At 34.6% G+C, this 16,277-nt stretch overlaps 2 protein-coding genes across 3 annotated transcripts; one reads left to right on the top strand and one right to left on the bottom strand.

The window, feature by feature from the left end:
- Positions 1–5,926: 5,926 nt before the first annotated feature.
- LOC121804032 (glycine-rich protein 5-like) lies at positions 5,927–6,752 on the bottom strand. The gene has a single exon (XM_042203584.1). The coding sequence runs from the start codon at positions 6,707–6,709 to the stop codon at positions 6,116–6,118; it is 594 nt and encodes a 197-aa protein (XP_042059518.1). The 5' UTR covers positions 6,710–6,752; the 3' UTR covers positions 5,927–6,115.
- A 2,804-nt stretch (positions 6,753–9,556) lies between these two features.
- Positions 9,557–16,268, top strand: LOC121793629 (26S proteasome non-ATPase regulatory subunit 1 homolog A-like). 2 transcript variants are annotated; one of them, XM_042191665.1, is made up of 13 exons: positions 9,557–9,833; positions 10,562–10,628; positions 11,769–11,874; positions 12,062–12,209; positions 12,297–12,465; positions 12,707–13,176; positions 13,246–13,381; positions 13,479–13,724; positions 13,813–14,033; positions 14,116–14,374; positions 14,496–14,728; positions 14,807–15,425; positions 15,663–16,268. In XM_042191665.1, the coding sequence occupies exons 1-13, from the start codon at positions 9,676–9,678 to the stop codon at positions 15,987–15,989; spliced, it is 3,159 nt and encodes a 1,052-aa protein (XP_042047599.1). In that variant the 5' UTR covers positions 9,557–9,675; the 3' UTR covers positions 15,990–16,268. The 2 variants fall into 2 exon arrangements, with proteins under 2 accessions (XP_042047599.1, XP_042047607.1); XM_042191673.1 differs by lacking the exons at positions 9,557–9,833; positions 10,562–10,628 and adding an exon at positions 11,482–11,578.
- Positions 16,269–16,277: the final 9 nt, after the last annotated feature.

Genomic DNA, 16,277 nt, shown 5'->3' on the forward strand with positions numbered 1-16,277 from the left:
TGCATCGAGCACGTCCGTGCCAGCGATCAGCTGACATGGTGCGTTCTGATTGGCCAACGGCATTTCCGTTGGAAATTCTTTTTTTAAAATCGAAATAATACCAAAAATAAAAAATATATATTTTCAGATTCCAAAAAATATGGCCTTTTTTTACCGTTTTTCTGGATTTTTTTTATTTTTTAATATTTTTTTATTCCCAAAATCATCTATAAATACACACATTTATCATCCATTTTTCATCAAATCATCTCCTATTCATCTCTCATTCATATTTTTTCATACAACTTATCCACATCTTCCTCACTCACTCAAACCCTCTCAAATGGATTTCACCAATCTCATTGCGGAAGCGGACATCATGTACACGTGTATTATCTTGCACAACATGATTATAGCTGACGAAGGACCGATGACGGCTAGCTTTTACGACGAGGATGGAGCCGGAAGCTCAACCGCAAGGTCTCCCCCACGCCGAGGTGTGCATACGACGCTGGGCGAGAGGATCGAAACAAGGAACACAATGCGCGATACCCGAGCCCACATTGAGCTACAAGAAGACCTAATCAAACACATTTGGGCGAAATTCGCCCACGAGTAGTAAGTTTTTTTAATTTTATGAATTTAATTATGTAATTTTAAATTTTTTGGATTTTAATTATGTACTTTTTAATTTATAGGATTTTAATTATGTGATTTTTAATTTTTTTTGTAATAGTATTCCGGATATTTTTAATGCATTTTAATTTTGTGGAAATGTTTTTATTTAAATTGAATAATAGAATAGTGGGACCCTTGAGCTTGTCCTTGCGGAAGAGCACGGATGTGGGTGTTGTGCTCTTGCCTAAGAGCAGGGAGTAAAAGTGGGTCCGGACCCATATCTGTGCTGGTTGGCAAGAGCACGGATGGAGATGCTCTTAGAAGATAGAAGCAACGTGGTGACTGTCACTAACAAGGAATGACACACGAAGAATGCAAGTGAACCTCGACGAACAAAGAATCAAAGTAAACCACAATTCTGAATAAATGATAAAAATCACATTCAAATTAATTTTTACATGAAAAAAGCACATTCAAATTAATTTCAAGTGCATGCATGGTGATTGGCCAAGTGAAAGAGCACAAATTTTTAGCAACGCAAGCAAAGTATCAAATTTAATATTAGTAAGAATTAAAGATGAAAATCACAACAGAAAAAGATACCAATCAGCCACCTTTGTCACTTTATTAATTGCTTACTTTACTTTCTATCTTCTTTTATCAAGATGACCATTTAGTTTTGCATAACGAGGCTAACACTACATTATGCATGGCAGAATGCTATGATAATTTTTTTTCCCTCAAAGAAAATATATTGATAACAATTTAATGCAATAAGAGCGCATTCAAATCATATTTTTCAAGAAAATTTGTCGCACAAATAAATAGAGAAAAGGGCAGAAAATGTAGGATTCGCTCCCCACTAACTTTTTCAACTAACCTTCCATTACATTTCTTAAAATCCATGGCCGATCAAAGTGTGACAAAATTTGAGGGGCGGAGGGAGTATCAATTATGGTAATCTATGTAGTCAATAGTTATGTAACGTCTCAATCCTTCACCAATTAGCAAACGTGCTCCTAACACCAAACCAAAATTACATGGTCCACCATATAAGTACCAAATGAAAAATTAATCAAAAGCTGAGCAGAAAAAAAATCTAATTGCTCCAAACAATGACTTTATACACATACATATTGCTCAAAATAACTTTAAGGGTGTGAATATGCAATTATTAAATACTTCAAGGACAACCATGATAAAAGCTGAAAAGCACTGGTCTCACATGATGCTCGTATATTTCTCCTAGTTAATAGTAAATCATTTAAAACCCTTACACACCATGTGGTTTTAAAAAAACCCCATTTCTTCTTCCCTACCTTTTCTTCAATACCCTAAAAACAACTAAAAGTTTATCTTGTATTTTCCACACACACTGAGGTCCACTTGGTGGTTCATGGATATTGATTTCTTGAGTACTAATATTGGGGGGTGTTGGTGGGATTTCTCTTGCTCATATTTTCATGGCAAAAATCAGCACAAGTTTCCATTCTTTCTCACTCATCCTCTTCCTATTCTTGACCATTAATTTCCCAAATTCATCAAAAGGGAGACTGCTTCTGCATTGCAATAACTCTTGTATGTTATTGCAACAATCATCTTCTTACAAGATGAGGCAAAATGAAACTAGTACTGGTTTCAAGAAAAGGGCATCTCATCACCACGCTTCCGTTGTTGCCACTAGAAAATCCTTTCGTGCAGCTGCTCATGAAGTTCCTAGCGGTCCGAATCCAGAATCCAATTGAATATATGTTCGAGTTTGCATCGATTTCTTGGCATATATTTTGAGAAGAATTAGGGTTTTGAAGAAGTTGCTGATTTCTCAGGTAATTAAGTGTTTTTTAGTATTTTTTATCTTTCACAAAACATAAATCTTTGTAAAGTGCAGTATTGTAAACAATTTTTTATTTGGTGAAGGGTGGTTCATTCTTAATTACACAAGAATGTGTTCCTTATTTCCCTTGCTGCATAATTTTAATATTCTACATTGATAAACAAATCTTCATAGTTCAAAGAATAGGTATAATTATCTTTTTTTGCGTGTGTAATATTTTTCACCGTTTAATGCCAAGCAATGCTATAAATTACCACTTTATAATACCCCTTTCACATCTGGTGAATTTCATGTGATCAAACTATGAGAAGGCTATTTCAAGAATCTTTGGTGGCAGTGATTCAGAAATGAAAAAAGATGAGAAGTCAATAGTGAAGTGTTGTCTTCATGCATACTCATTTTGTGTTTGATTAAATCTTCTGAGTTTTTTTTTGGCATTGTTGAAAATTATTATGAGTATGATGCTATGAGCTATGGATTTTTGTGTTTGTCCTGTAAAAAGGTGGCCCAGGAGCCTATGGGGGCTCCAGACAAAAAAGAAAGTGATTTGATATGATGATTTGAATATATATAACAGTCCAAGATTCGAATTATTGATGCTTTTTATGTCACGTAAGTTAATTCCTAGGTGTTTCAACTATATCTGCTATGATGACTTTGCCTTTTGTTAATTTTAATACCTAACAATCACAAAAAATCAATGTGCGATTTTAATGATCATTACTCTATTAGTACATAATTACTAAAACATTAAATATATATGTATATATCACTCGTGCTAGTAAGCTACTATAATATCTGTAAATTAAAACAAAACTAGTATCACACTCGTGCTGTCTGTTTATTTTATTCACTTTAATTTTAAATTGTTTAATAAACAAAATTAAATAAGTTTTAAACAAAATTAATATGAACATGCATGTTAATTAGAACTTTGTTAGATCTATATTATAAATAAAGCTATCATATATAAATAAATATATATTTTAAATAATTATAATTAAATTATGTTAACAAAATTAACATGCGCTCCGAACATATTTAGTTCAATGGTAAAACACAATACCAAGATATAAAAAATATACTTGTTGAGCTCCTAAGTTTTATTTTATGCATATTGAAAAATTCAATGATATGTTATTATAATATTCCTGCATTAGAAAAGAAATTAAATGGGTCATGAGAAATCCAAAAATATCATAAAATATGTAAAAATGATAATAATGAAACAAATGAACACAATTAAACACTAAACATGAAAATTGGTTATTTACTTTAAAATTACCCTATTTCGTAAACTCTTTATTAGTATAAAAAATAGTTAATTAGTAAAAATTCCAAGCGAACTTCAAGTTAAGAATACAAAATCAATGAATTTAAAGTTGAAATTAACACGTCAAACTTAAATTAGTGATAAATGTTAAAATAGTCAAAATAAATCACAAATTAATTTTGTAAAAAAAATAAGAATATAACAATATTTTATATCAAAGCATATTGTTAAAGCTAAAAATATATAACCTTAGCTCACTACACTTAAATAAAGAAATATAAACTAATAATAAACTAAATGTTTTATGCTATATTTTTGTTTTTCCTATATTCAATCTTGTTTTTTTCCTCGCGCAGCAGGTTAGATTTTTTTTTTCGCTTCTTCAACTCTTTAGTATACCATTTCTTGGAGTTGGAGCGGTGATTTTTGTTCCTGAAATAGATGAGAGTAAAGATTACATAACATCCAATGATATTTTACATCCTAACCCACCGTTAAAACTTATATATATAAAAATCTTTCGACTTGTAAGATATAACATAGTAATAGTTCTACAATTGTCAAGGAAAATAGAAAAAGAAAGTCATAGACTATATTAAATATAATCAACTAAAATAAGTAGGTTTAAAAGATATTAAAAAAAATCTAAATCCCCAAAATTAGTAGATTTAAAGATATAAGATCAAAATTCTCAGCAACATCAAATACTTTATTAAAAAAAAGAGTGCATAAAGTCATGGGAAATTAAAGGCGACATTGTGATTTTAGAATAGCAAAAATCATATTAATAAAACAAAAGAAATAAACAATTCTCCAATCACAAAAAATTGAAAAAATGGGTGAATTGGGATTGCCAAACAAACATATTAATACACAAATGAAAAAAAATCCTCATATAGAAAACTGATTTCATGTTAAAGCAATATTGAAGAAGATTAAGAAAAATACCTAAAATCAATTAAAATTTATGCAAAACGTTCAACTAATTTTATGTTAAACAAATGAAAAAAAAAATCATCATATAGAAAACCGATTTCATGTTAAAACAATATTGACAAAGAGTAAGAAAAATACCTAAAATTAATTCAAATTTATGCAAAAGTTCAACAAAGAATATTATGAAAAAAGATAGGAATATGATGATTAAAATCTAGCAAACAACATATTATAGTAAAAAATAGATGCCTCTCCATAACTTTTCACTTCCTCCATTTATTATGAAAAATGGTTTTTACCTTCCAAATACAAAACTTATAAACGTCCCCTTTAAATGTGATAAATAAGTTAGAAAACTGAAAATTAAATTGAAAAAATTAATTAGTGGTAAAAGCTATAATGGCACGTAATATTAATTGTGGAATATGAATGTTGTGATACATTGATTATGCACTCTTATAAATATTCAAATTGATACCCACAATTTATAAATATTTCAAAAAGTGGCCCAAAACTTACATTTTATATATGTATAGATAGATTAAAGGATCTAATGAAATATGACTCGAGCATGATAATTTGAACGCCAACTCTCTTTGCAGAAATCACTTCGCAGAAATCACTTCGATTTAATACAGTATAACTAATTTTATACTATGTTTCATTAAATCACTCGAGAAAAACAATACACCAACCATTAATTTGAAGTTTAATTTAATATTGTTAAATCAAAGAAAAAAGTACCATTATCTCCTGAATTTTATGTAACTTCTCTGTTTAAGGAGTATTGGTAGGTAGATATGTAGATCATCTAATTAGACCCAAGTGTCGACTATGTCTTTGTATCATTTTCACATTATTGTTAAAATTATGGGAGCTCTCTAGCCAACCTACCATCCTCCCTAGTTATATGAAAGGATGCCCTTATCTACTAATATATATAGCCAGTTCCTTTAAGTATTTAATCAATATAATGTGTCCCAAAATTAATATGTCAACTTTAACGTATTAATGTCTGGTCCCTTACACATTAATTTCATTGCTTTTTTGCTGTTTTTAAAAAATAGACTATTACTTTGGTATTCACTGTCACTTTTACTACGCCTTTCACAATAAATTTAAAAAAAAAATATTTGATCCCCACTTTATCTAGCATTACACCACTAATATAGTTTGTGCGAATTTATTTGCGAATATATTATTGTTTGGAAGGAAATTAATCAAACTTGAAACAAACTAAGAACTCATGACTACAAGTCTACAAGGAAAAAAAAGAGAAGAAATAATTATACAAGGAAAGTATTAAATTTATTACAGAGAAACATCACATATCTCATGGAAAAACAAACACATCCATCACCAATTACTACAAATAAATAAAAACACCACAAACACAATTACCTATCAATATTCAACACTCCCAACTACTTCAACATAGATGAAAATTATGAAATGACAAATAATTAAGGACGAATTCAATGGCCACCACCACCTCCACCTCCACCACCAAAACCACCGCCACCGCCGCCGCCGCCAAGACCACCCCCACCTCCAAGTCCACCTCCTCCTCCGAAGCCGCTTCCACCGCCGCCTCCAAGCCCTCCACCATTCCCTAGACCACCCCCACCTCCTAGCCCTCCTCCTCCACCTCCTCCTCCACCAAATTCTCCGCCGCCTCCGCCTCCCAAACCACCACCACTCCCTCCCCCCAATCCACCACCCCCCCCTAACCCTCCACCACTACCTATCCCTCCACCCAACCCCCCACCACCACCAAACCCACCCCCTCCACCCAAACCCCCGCCGCCGCCAAACCCTCCTCCGCCACCAATCCCTCCGCCAATCCCACCACCGCCAAATCTACGCTTGAACCCCTTCCTGTGGCCGAGCCCTACGCCGCCGCCGAAGCCAAAGCCCTTCCGCAGAAACGGCTTCGGCTTCCGAAGAAACGGCTTCCCCAACAGCTTCTCATCATCCACAACATGATCACCTGCACAAACCAAACAATCCACAAACAAAATCACCAAAACTAAACCAACAAGAAATCGAGAAGCTGAGCCCATCTTCATCAAACAGCATGCAAGAATTGCATGACCATGCACTATATTTATACTACAAAAAGTTACTTATCTCTAAAAATTTATATAAAGCACATTGTATAGTTGGTCCCCTACAACCCAACTGCCAACTTATTTTGGAGTAAATGTGTGTCCAATTTAATAACTAGATTAGTAGTCATTTAAATTTCACCTCTCCATAATATTTGAAAACTTATACTATAAAATTAAGAAATTCTAATTTTTTTCAGTTATCTCATCCGTGTATCAAACGATTGTGCTCAAATAATTTTTTTAATGAAACAATATTGTTTTTTACATGGATATTTCAAACGATTTAATATTTCAAATTTGAATCTTGTGAGATTTGAACAAAATTTAACCAAATTTTGTGAGTTAAAGTTGCTCTTACTGTCAATTACGTAATAATTTTGTAGCCCAACTAGTGGAAATAAAACGATTTTCCCCCTCTCTTTCCCTCTTCAACTGTAATCAAAATCTTTAAATTCAAGTACTTATCCAGATTGGGCAGAAATAGTTGTGATTTTGAGTGGTTGGATTTTAGTGAGTAGCGCCGATACATGCACAATACTCATATTCGAGTTCAATTTCTGATCTACTCCTACTAAATTTATTGCAGTCACGTGTTCATTTATTCATTTAAGTACTATTATTTAATGTACTACTCACTCCGCCCCCAAAAAATATACAATTTGGATTCTGTACGGGTTTTAATGTCAAATTAGTAAAGTAAGAGAGAGGTAGAGGGAAAAAATAATTTAAGTATTGTTAGTGGGAAATAGATCCCACCTTATTAGAGAGAAAATAGTTTCCAAAATTGGAAAGTGCATATTGTTGTGGAACGGACTAAAAAGGAAAAAGTGCATATTCTTGTGGGACGGATGGAGTAGTATATATATACTCTCTCCATCCATGTCCCATTTTTGATATGCTCAAATTTAAAATATTGTTTGACTTTATAAAAGTAAGTGGTAAAAGAAGTTAATGTAATGTTAGTCTCACTTTTATATATTGATTTTATAATAAAATGTGAGTAGGGTGATAATTTAGTGGAATGTGGGTCCTCCTTGCCAAATATAATAAAAATAAAATGAGATATTTATTGGGGGAAAAAAGAAAAATGAGATATTTAATGACAAAAAATGAGTAGTATATTTTTGAAATGGAGCTCGTATTATAAAACCATAGCACGGCGTTTTAATGAAAAGAGTGAGATTAAGAATAAACGATAGCACTTAATTGCACTAGAAAAAGTGAGAGCATAGAGTTAATTAAACGGTTGAGCATAAATCTACCATTACTTCCATGTTTAGGATAATTTAGAATTACTACTTAATTAAATATGGCAAAAACTTTCTAAATTTTAGTTGGCATAAAAAAGGTACTATCATTTTGACATTTTTCATAATAATCACCAAAATACGTAAATCAATAATCATCATATACTTAAAAAATACATGAATAAATTTATTTTTGAAATAAAAAACAAAATACCACGTGACTCGCAGCCACTAGCTTCTTGCATGCTTTTGCGCACATCCACACGTGCTTTGGACAGTCGCTAAGGTCATCTCCAACCATTTACATCAAACTTAAATCCATTTTTGAGTATGTGTTTCATCAAAAAGTAGTTTTACTCCAACCATTTATTACACCATATTTAAAATTTACACTATTTTTGGATATTTATATCACAAAAATTTTACAGTAACACCAAGTATGATGTTATTCCATTGAAAACCCCAGAAATGAGTTTAGATTTAGTGATGGTTGGAGAAATTGTGTACACCAAAAATGAGTTTTGGTGTATGATTGGAGATGGTCTAAGATACTAACCGTCAAAACCGCATAACCACCAATAATAAACCAACAACACAACGAGAAGACGAAACCCATCATATCACCCATAAAAGAAATCCTAAAATGAAAAATGCATGTCAAATAAACTCATGAGCATAGTCACATAATCATCCACACTATCTTCTCCAACTGTCTTCAAACTACGTACATGCATTTCATCAATTAAATCCACACAACTGCCGATATAACTTTATGCCTTATTAATGAGTACTCTTAATAAGTACTTAATTGTTTACATGTTTATAAGATGACAGAGTTCTTTAATGAAAAGTTGGTGCATTAGAAATAAGATTATTATGTGTGAATTTTTTCTTATATGTAATGTACAAGATGTGCTTTTCAAAATGTGTGATGCATATTTCGTGTTCGTCCATTATCAATATCTTACTAATTGATTATATAAATTTTATTGTAAAACTGATAAAATATGATACGTGGAGAAAAAAACATAGTTTTTTGATTTATCACAAGTGGAGGAGAATAAGACCAAACATATTAAATTGATAAAATACCAGAAATAGAAGGTTGCAACTTTTATGGATGACCGAAAATGAAAATATATGACTATTAATTGCACATGAATGAAGTATATTATGTTTGTCGACGAATGGCATATCACTTTTCATTTTGGAGTACTATCTTCATCCATTAGAAATTGTCGACCTTTTTTATTTTATCTATACAGAAAAATTATTCTCTTTCTATTTTTAGCAATACGACTAACCACTTTTTTTGGTTCTCTCTTCTACTTTTTCTCTTTAGTATTAATTCACACTAAACTAATAATACTACTAGCAGTAGTATCAATTTTCTTCTAACATTTGATCAATCGTTGAGTTAAAAATATGTCTATCAATTATCAGAATGATTGAAAAGTGGAGGGACCTATTAATAAATAAAGTAAGTTAAAGAGGAAATTTGAAATAATAAAAAAACCATTTGAAAGGCGGGGAAAAGCTTAACTGCTTCACTATTCATTCAGGTGGAAACTTTGCCCCTTTTTCCAAGAAAATAAACCGCCAACACTTCAATAGGATTTCTCGTAATCTTCTTCAATCTTCCTATCATCTTCAAGCCCTAGCCCCAATCTATCTACAATGGCTGCAGAGCACCCGGCGCTGAAGGCGAGTTCTGCCGGTGGACTTCTGGCTATGCTGAAGGAAACTCACCCGACGCTGAAGTTGCACGCTCTCACCCATCTCAACGCCTTTGTCGACTACTTCTGGCCTGAGGTTGCCGATTGCATCCTGCTTATGTAAGCATTTAAGTTAATTTGAATTATGAACTGGAATTTTGTGCATTGTCGTGATTGCTGGGTTATTGTTATCAAGTTATTGCTTCTTTGTGATGTGGATTTTGAGGGAATGAATGGCTGAGTTTGTGCCTAATTTGGATTGAATTAGGGTAACATTGTGGTTATATACGCAAAACTTGAGGAATTTAGCATTCAGGTGTTTGCTGTAGTGTTGAAGACATTAAGTTAAGTGGCGGGAAATTGAACACTGAATCACTCAAACAGAGCTAAGATTTGGTGTTGTTTGGGCTATGACATTCAGTTTTAGATTATTGAATGTTTGTATGTATACATTTGCCTGTTTCTTATATAGGCTTACTCTCTCATGATAATTATTACTCTGTAATATTTCTGTTGGCGTACTTTTAACTAGATTCTTCTTGCATTGTGCATAAATTTTGGCAAACTTTATATCATTGGTTGAGTTATAGCTTGCCCATTCTGAGTTGTTAATGTTTTGATTTTGCTTTCCAGTTCTTTTTGGCGATTTGTGCCCTGTGAGATATTAACTAGCCATCCTGAGATCTTCTATGATATATCTCTTGATTTTGATGACCGCAAATCCGCTACATGGTGATAAGCTTTTTATAAATGTTATCAAACATTGTATGAGCCATGTCTCTCATATTTAGTCAATCTGAAGCTTTTTTCATGAGAGAAGAATCGTCTCCTTTTGCTTTTGGTTGCAGAAAAAGTTTGTATGAAGATGAAGATTATGGCCAAAAGGAGCTAGCTGCCTTGTTGCTGCTATCAAAGGTGAAATATCTCATTCTTTAAAAAAAATTCAGTTTCTGTTTTGATATTTGATTTGGTTGGTCCATCAGAAAATTATATACGTGTGTCATTTTATTTGTCAGGTATTGTTATGCAGACGAGTCATGAAATATTTCTCTGATTTTAATTCTTCAGAAACTATAACTTATTTTATTTTTGTTTTATGTTGTTTTTAATCTAGTACTATTTGACTGTGCTGAAGAAAGTGTGAGTGGTATATATATTTATTTACTTTTGTTTCTTTGTAAAACGGTCTTTTTAGTAAGTTATACTCCTATTCTACTGAGTCTATGTTTCAATTAATGAAAATAATGTCAGAGCTTAGTGTGTCAAACTTAGTTATGCAATGCTCTACTATGTAACTTTAGCGTGTATTTATGTACTAGACATATGTAAGTACAATCTTAAGCTTTCCAATGCTGGAACATGTTTGATATTTAACTTCATTATCCCATGTTGAGTATAAAAGCTGCCAATGTTACCTGGGGGTAAAAAAATCATACAACAATAAACACCAGTGCTGCCAGTTGGAACATTGTGAACACAAACATAGTTGAGGAACATTAGTCAATATCCACATTAGAAATACACAGGATATGCTGTATTAGATTCACATAAAGTTTATTATGATATAAGTAGATGTAAATAGAATCTTAAGTCAATTTTGTTTGTGAGAGAGAAACTGAGAGCGTGAGTCCAAACTGTTGTGGCTTTGGATGACGGAAGTGCTGCTATTGTTAAATAAGTTTGTTTAGTATAACTTGTAAGTTTTATTTTATTTTGGAAGAGCATGTATAGGTTATTTTGCGGATACAAGGCAGATAATATTATCATACATGTATTGCTATCTGGATAAGTGCATTCCAATCATCATAAAAATACTACAACTGCTGCTGCTAGGTCCTGAAGAAGTTGCACAGTTGCATGAAAAGGTATCATCTTGCCTGTGCTAACTTGTATATTTCATTATTTTGTGAAGAAGCATACGATCTGAATTTGAATAGGAGCTATTTTTAGTTAGGAATATATTTAGTGGTATCAACTATGTGAAAAGAATTTAGCTTCAATTCAGACATACGTTAAGTTATTTTCTCTTAAAATTATTGTGCATTCTATCATTAGGTTTTCCTTTATTTGGGTGAGCTGAATGATTCATTGTCCTATGCTCTGGGAGCTGGCCCTCTTTTTGATGTATCTGAGGACTCAGACTACGTCCGTGCTCTACTCGGTGAGAAATTTTTGGTTACCCTTTGAAAATTTTTCACTCTTATTCTACTCTCTTTTTCAATAAGATGACAGTGGCCACTTGATAGTTTTTGTATGAGTAATTAGTGGTGCTGTTGTCTTACCCCTACGGATGTGCTTTAATGCTTTACTGTTTTTAATAGTATATGTTGTATTCTTGTCTCACTCAGCTAAAGCAATAGACAAATATGCAAAGCTGAAGACCAAAGCAGCTGAGATGAACGATAAATCACCGGTGATTGACCCTAGGATGGAAGCGATTGATGAGAGAATGATTGACCCTAGGATGGAAGCGATTGTTGAAAGAATGCTGGATAAGTATGTCTAGTAAGCTTGCTGTTACAAAACATAATTCTGTGGTTTCCTGACATGTGTATTCCTGCTGACTGTTCTCCATTTTTACAGATGTACAACAGATGGAAAATATCGACAAACGATAGGGATGGCAATTGAATGTAGAAGATTGGATAAGCTTGAGGAAGCAGTTGTAAAAAGTGACAATGTTCATTCAACAATTAACTATTGCATAGATGTCTGCCATTCCTTTGTCAAACAGCTGGAGTATCGACGTGGGGTAACCTACTTTAGCATATATATTTCTGTGCTAGTTGTGTTGTATACAGAGACTGGAGTAGACCTTCATTTCGGAGGTTTCAAAACTAAGTCTGTATTATGTCAGTCGGCCTCTAAATTACAACCAGACGATGATTAATTTCATATTGGAATGATTGAATTGCATTTTGATCCATAGTTTCGAGTGATTTAAGATTTTTTTTTTTTGCTATATGCATGCATTCTGACATGTGGTTCTACAGATACTCCGCCTTATGGTCAAAATATATCAGCAGCTGCCATCTCCTGATTATTTGAGCATGTGTCAGCACCTAATGTTTCTAGATGAGCCCGATGGCGTTGCAACCATATTGTATGAACTCTTAAGATCAGACAATGTCGATGATGCACTATTGGCATTTCAGATTGCATTTGATCTTGTGGAAAATGAGAATCCAGCTTTCCTTTTGAAGGTGAGAGATCTGCTTCCCAGTCCCAAGTCACAGCCTGCAGAGTCTGCTCAGGTGTCGGAGTCAGCTCAGCCAGATTCTGCTGAAACTGAAATTGCTCTGACAACGGAGGATGCTCAAATAACAGGTGTATATCAAGCAGGCACAGTACATACTGATCCAGTTGAAGCAGTTTATGCCGAAGGGTTGCCAAAAATCATAGGAATTCTGGATGGAGAAACTTCCATACAGTTGATGCAGTATTTCTTGCACAGCCATAACAAGTAAGGCTATATTATTTTTGTCTTTAATCTCTATAATCCATGATGCATTTATTTCCCGTCTGCTTACAGATCAGATCTCCTTATTCTTAAGACAATAAAGCAGTCTGTTGTGACGAGAAATAGAGTCTGCCATACTGCAATTGTATATGCTAATGCTATTATGCATGCTGGAACATCTGTTGTGACATTTCTGAGTGAAAATATGGTAAGCACATATTTCTTTGTTAACATCATTTTTTCATAAGATTCTGTTCCATCCGTTTTTTGGTGTTATTTCAGCCAATACTTCAATGAAATGTCAGGACTGGGTAGCGAAGGCCACACATTGGGCAAAATTCAGTACAACCGCAGGACTTGGCGTCATCTATCGTGGTCAACTACAACAAGGAAGGTCCCTCATGGCACCTTACTTGCCGCAGGATGGGGGTGATGGTGGCTGTCCATACTCGCAAAGTGGAGCATTGTATGCTCTTGGTTTAATTCATGCAAATCATGGGAAAGGCGTAACACCCTTTTTGCTGGAAACCCTAAGGCGCACTAAAACAGAGGTCCAGCCATTCTTTAAAACTTGTTTTTCTTTCCTCCTTTTCCCCCAAGCAATAATTAGTAACATATTGCTATGATAAAATGCTACAGGTCATTCAGCATGGTGCCTGCCTGGCTCTTGGTTTGGTAGCATTAGGCACTACTGATGAAGAAGTCTATGAGGAAGTAAATGATGTGTTCTATGCTGACAGTGCCGTTGCTAGTCAGGCTGCTGGTATTAGTTTGGGTTTAGTGATGGCTGGAACTGCTACTGAGATGGCTTGGTTTATGCTTGCAGATGCACATGAAACCCAACATGAGAAGATTATTAGGTGACTATTCGTGAATCTGAGGTTGAGAGACTTTTTAACCACTTTTTATATCACTTTATATTTGACTCTGACATGATAACAGGGGTTTGGCCTTCGGAATAGCACTTACAGTCTATGGAAGAGAGGAAGAAGCTGATAGACTCATTGAGAAAATGACTAGTGATCAAGACCCTGTATTGCGTTATGGAGGCATATATGCATTAGCCTTGGCATACAGAGGAACATCAAACAATAAGGCCATTCGTAAGTTGCTGCATTTTTCCGTATCAGATGCAAGCGATGATGTCAAACGAACTGCTGTTCTTGCCCTTGGATTTGTATTGTACTCTGATCCTGAACAGGTTTTGTATTTGGGTTTCCATTTTTATTCCTACTTTTGTGCTGTCTATTGATGGTCTCTGAGACTTTTGAGAAATCAACTTGCATTTATTTTGATGCTGTATTAACTTCTTTAACATGTAGTGCCCTCGAACTGTCTCCCTGTCATCGACGTCCTACAATCCACACATACGTTATGGTGCTGCACTGGCGGTTGGGATTGCTTGTGCAGGTACCGGGCTTTCTGAGGCCATATCGTTGCTAGAGCCACTAACATCGGACGTTGTCGACTTTGTCCGTCAAGGCGCTCTAATTGCAATGGCAATGGTGATGGTTCAGATCAGTGAAGCTAGTGACGCTCGTGCTGGTGCTTTCAGGTATTGTATCTGAATTTCATGTTCACTTTATCTATGCTTTATCTTTTTCTCATTTCACCCTTTTTGCTAAATATTTAGGCGACAATTGAGAGAGATAATCATGAATGAGCACGAAGATAACATGAGCGTGATGGGTGCTATATTAGCTTCAGGGATTATAGATGCTGGAGGACGGAATGTGACCATCAAGTTACTTTCAAAGACAAAACATGATAGAATGACTGCCGTTGTTGGTCTTGCTGTTTTCAGTCAATACTGGTTCTGGCACCCATTCCTCTATTTCATCAGTTTGGCATTCTCACCGACTGCATTAATTGGTGTGAACGATGACCTGAATATACCCAAGTTTAATTTCCTATCGCAAGCTAAGCCGTCATTGTTTGCATACCCTAAGCCTACTACTGTCCCCATGATTGGTATAACTTCTAATATGCACACTGCAATCTTATCAACATCATTAAGAGACAAAATCAGTGCTCTTAAGAAAGAGTCCGGGAGGCAGGCCGAGGAAATGAAAGCTAAGATGAAGCAGTCCAAGAAGCTGGCCGATAAGCTGGCAAAGGCAATCAGGGATCGTAATAAAGAGGCCGAGAGAAGCAGGGCTAGGAAGAGTCTGTTCGAGAACATCATGGCCGAGAAGGCAGAAACAAGTCCTGTAAATGGTAAATCAATCAACCAGGATGGGGATTCTATGCAGGTAAATATTTGTATGATGCCATTGTTTATAATATTGACACTTCCCTCTCTTATCTCTCACTTTGTTTATGATTCATATGCTTTCCTTTTCTGGGATCTCATTCATGAAGCATTTCTTAGAGGGTGAATTGATTCTAATATGCTTATTATTTGCAATGACATTTCATTGCCTTTGCTGTTCAGTAAGTGTGAACTTAATATTTGCTTAACCCGGGGTTCTCTTTGCTTCTCTTGTCAGGTTGATAACAACGCGGAGGAGAAAACAGAACCTGAGCCATCGTATGAAGTTTTAACCAACCCTGCAAGGGTAGTGCTTTCTCAAGAGAAATTCATCAAATTTTTCGATGATAGCAGATACACGCCAGTTAAGAAAGCATCTTCAGGAATCGTGGTATTCAAATATCTACAACCAGATGAGCCCGACGAATTTTCTATCACTGATATGCCCTCGTCATTGTTTGACATGTTTGGTGGATCAGCCCCTCCTGGGCAGCAGGGACCGGCCACAGCCATGCCTGTCGATGAAGAGCCTGCACACCCACCACCCTTTGTGTTCAGCTCGTAATCCATTAGCGTTGAAGATAACTTTTTGTGGTTCGTTCCGCGTGTTTCCATGGAGAATGTTGATTTGTTCTAGCTGCTCAGGAGTTGTTCAGTAGTCAAGTGCCATTCATCTGCAGAATCTCAGTCAGTCAAGAGGAGCTAACAAATTTGGGTTTCTCTCCATGTAGATATCTTAGTTTCACAAATATTCTTTGAGGTATGTTTCGGTACAAAAACAATATACACGATGTTAAAAAAATGATGCAATTTCACTGGCTAGTAAATATCCACAATTTACTCATTTTAGTTT

The sequence above is a fragment of the Salvia splendens genome, chromosome 1 (genome assembly GCF_004379255.2).
Source record: "Salvia splendens isolate huo1 chromosome 1, SspV2, whole genome shotgun sequence".
NCBI lineage: Eukaryota > Viridiplantae > Streptophyta > Magnoliopsida > Lamiales > Lamiaceae > Salvia > Salvia splendens.

Bases quoted from the DNA above. Each gene is read 5' to 3' on its own strand.
- LOC121804032 (XM_042203584.1), bottom strand. From the start codon at position 6,709: ATGAAGATGGGCTCAGCTTCTCGATTTCTTGTTGGTTTAGTTTTGGTG.
- LOC121793629 (XM_042191665.1), top strand. From the start codon at position 9,676: ATGGCTGCAGAGCACCCGGCGCTGAAGGCGAGTTCTGCCGGTGGACTT. The intron at 13,725-13,812 runs GTCCAGCCATTC...AAAATGCTACAG, and splicing joins TAAGGCGCACTAAAACAGAG to GTCATTCAGCATGGTGCCTG. The intron at 14,729-14,806 runs GTATTGTATCTG...CTAAATATTTAG, and splicing joins GCTCGTGCTGGTGCTTTCAG to GCGACAATTGAGAGAGATAA.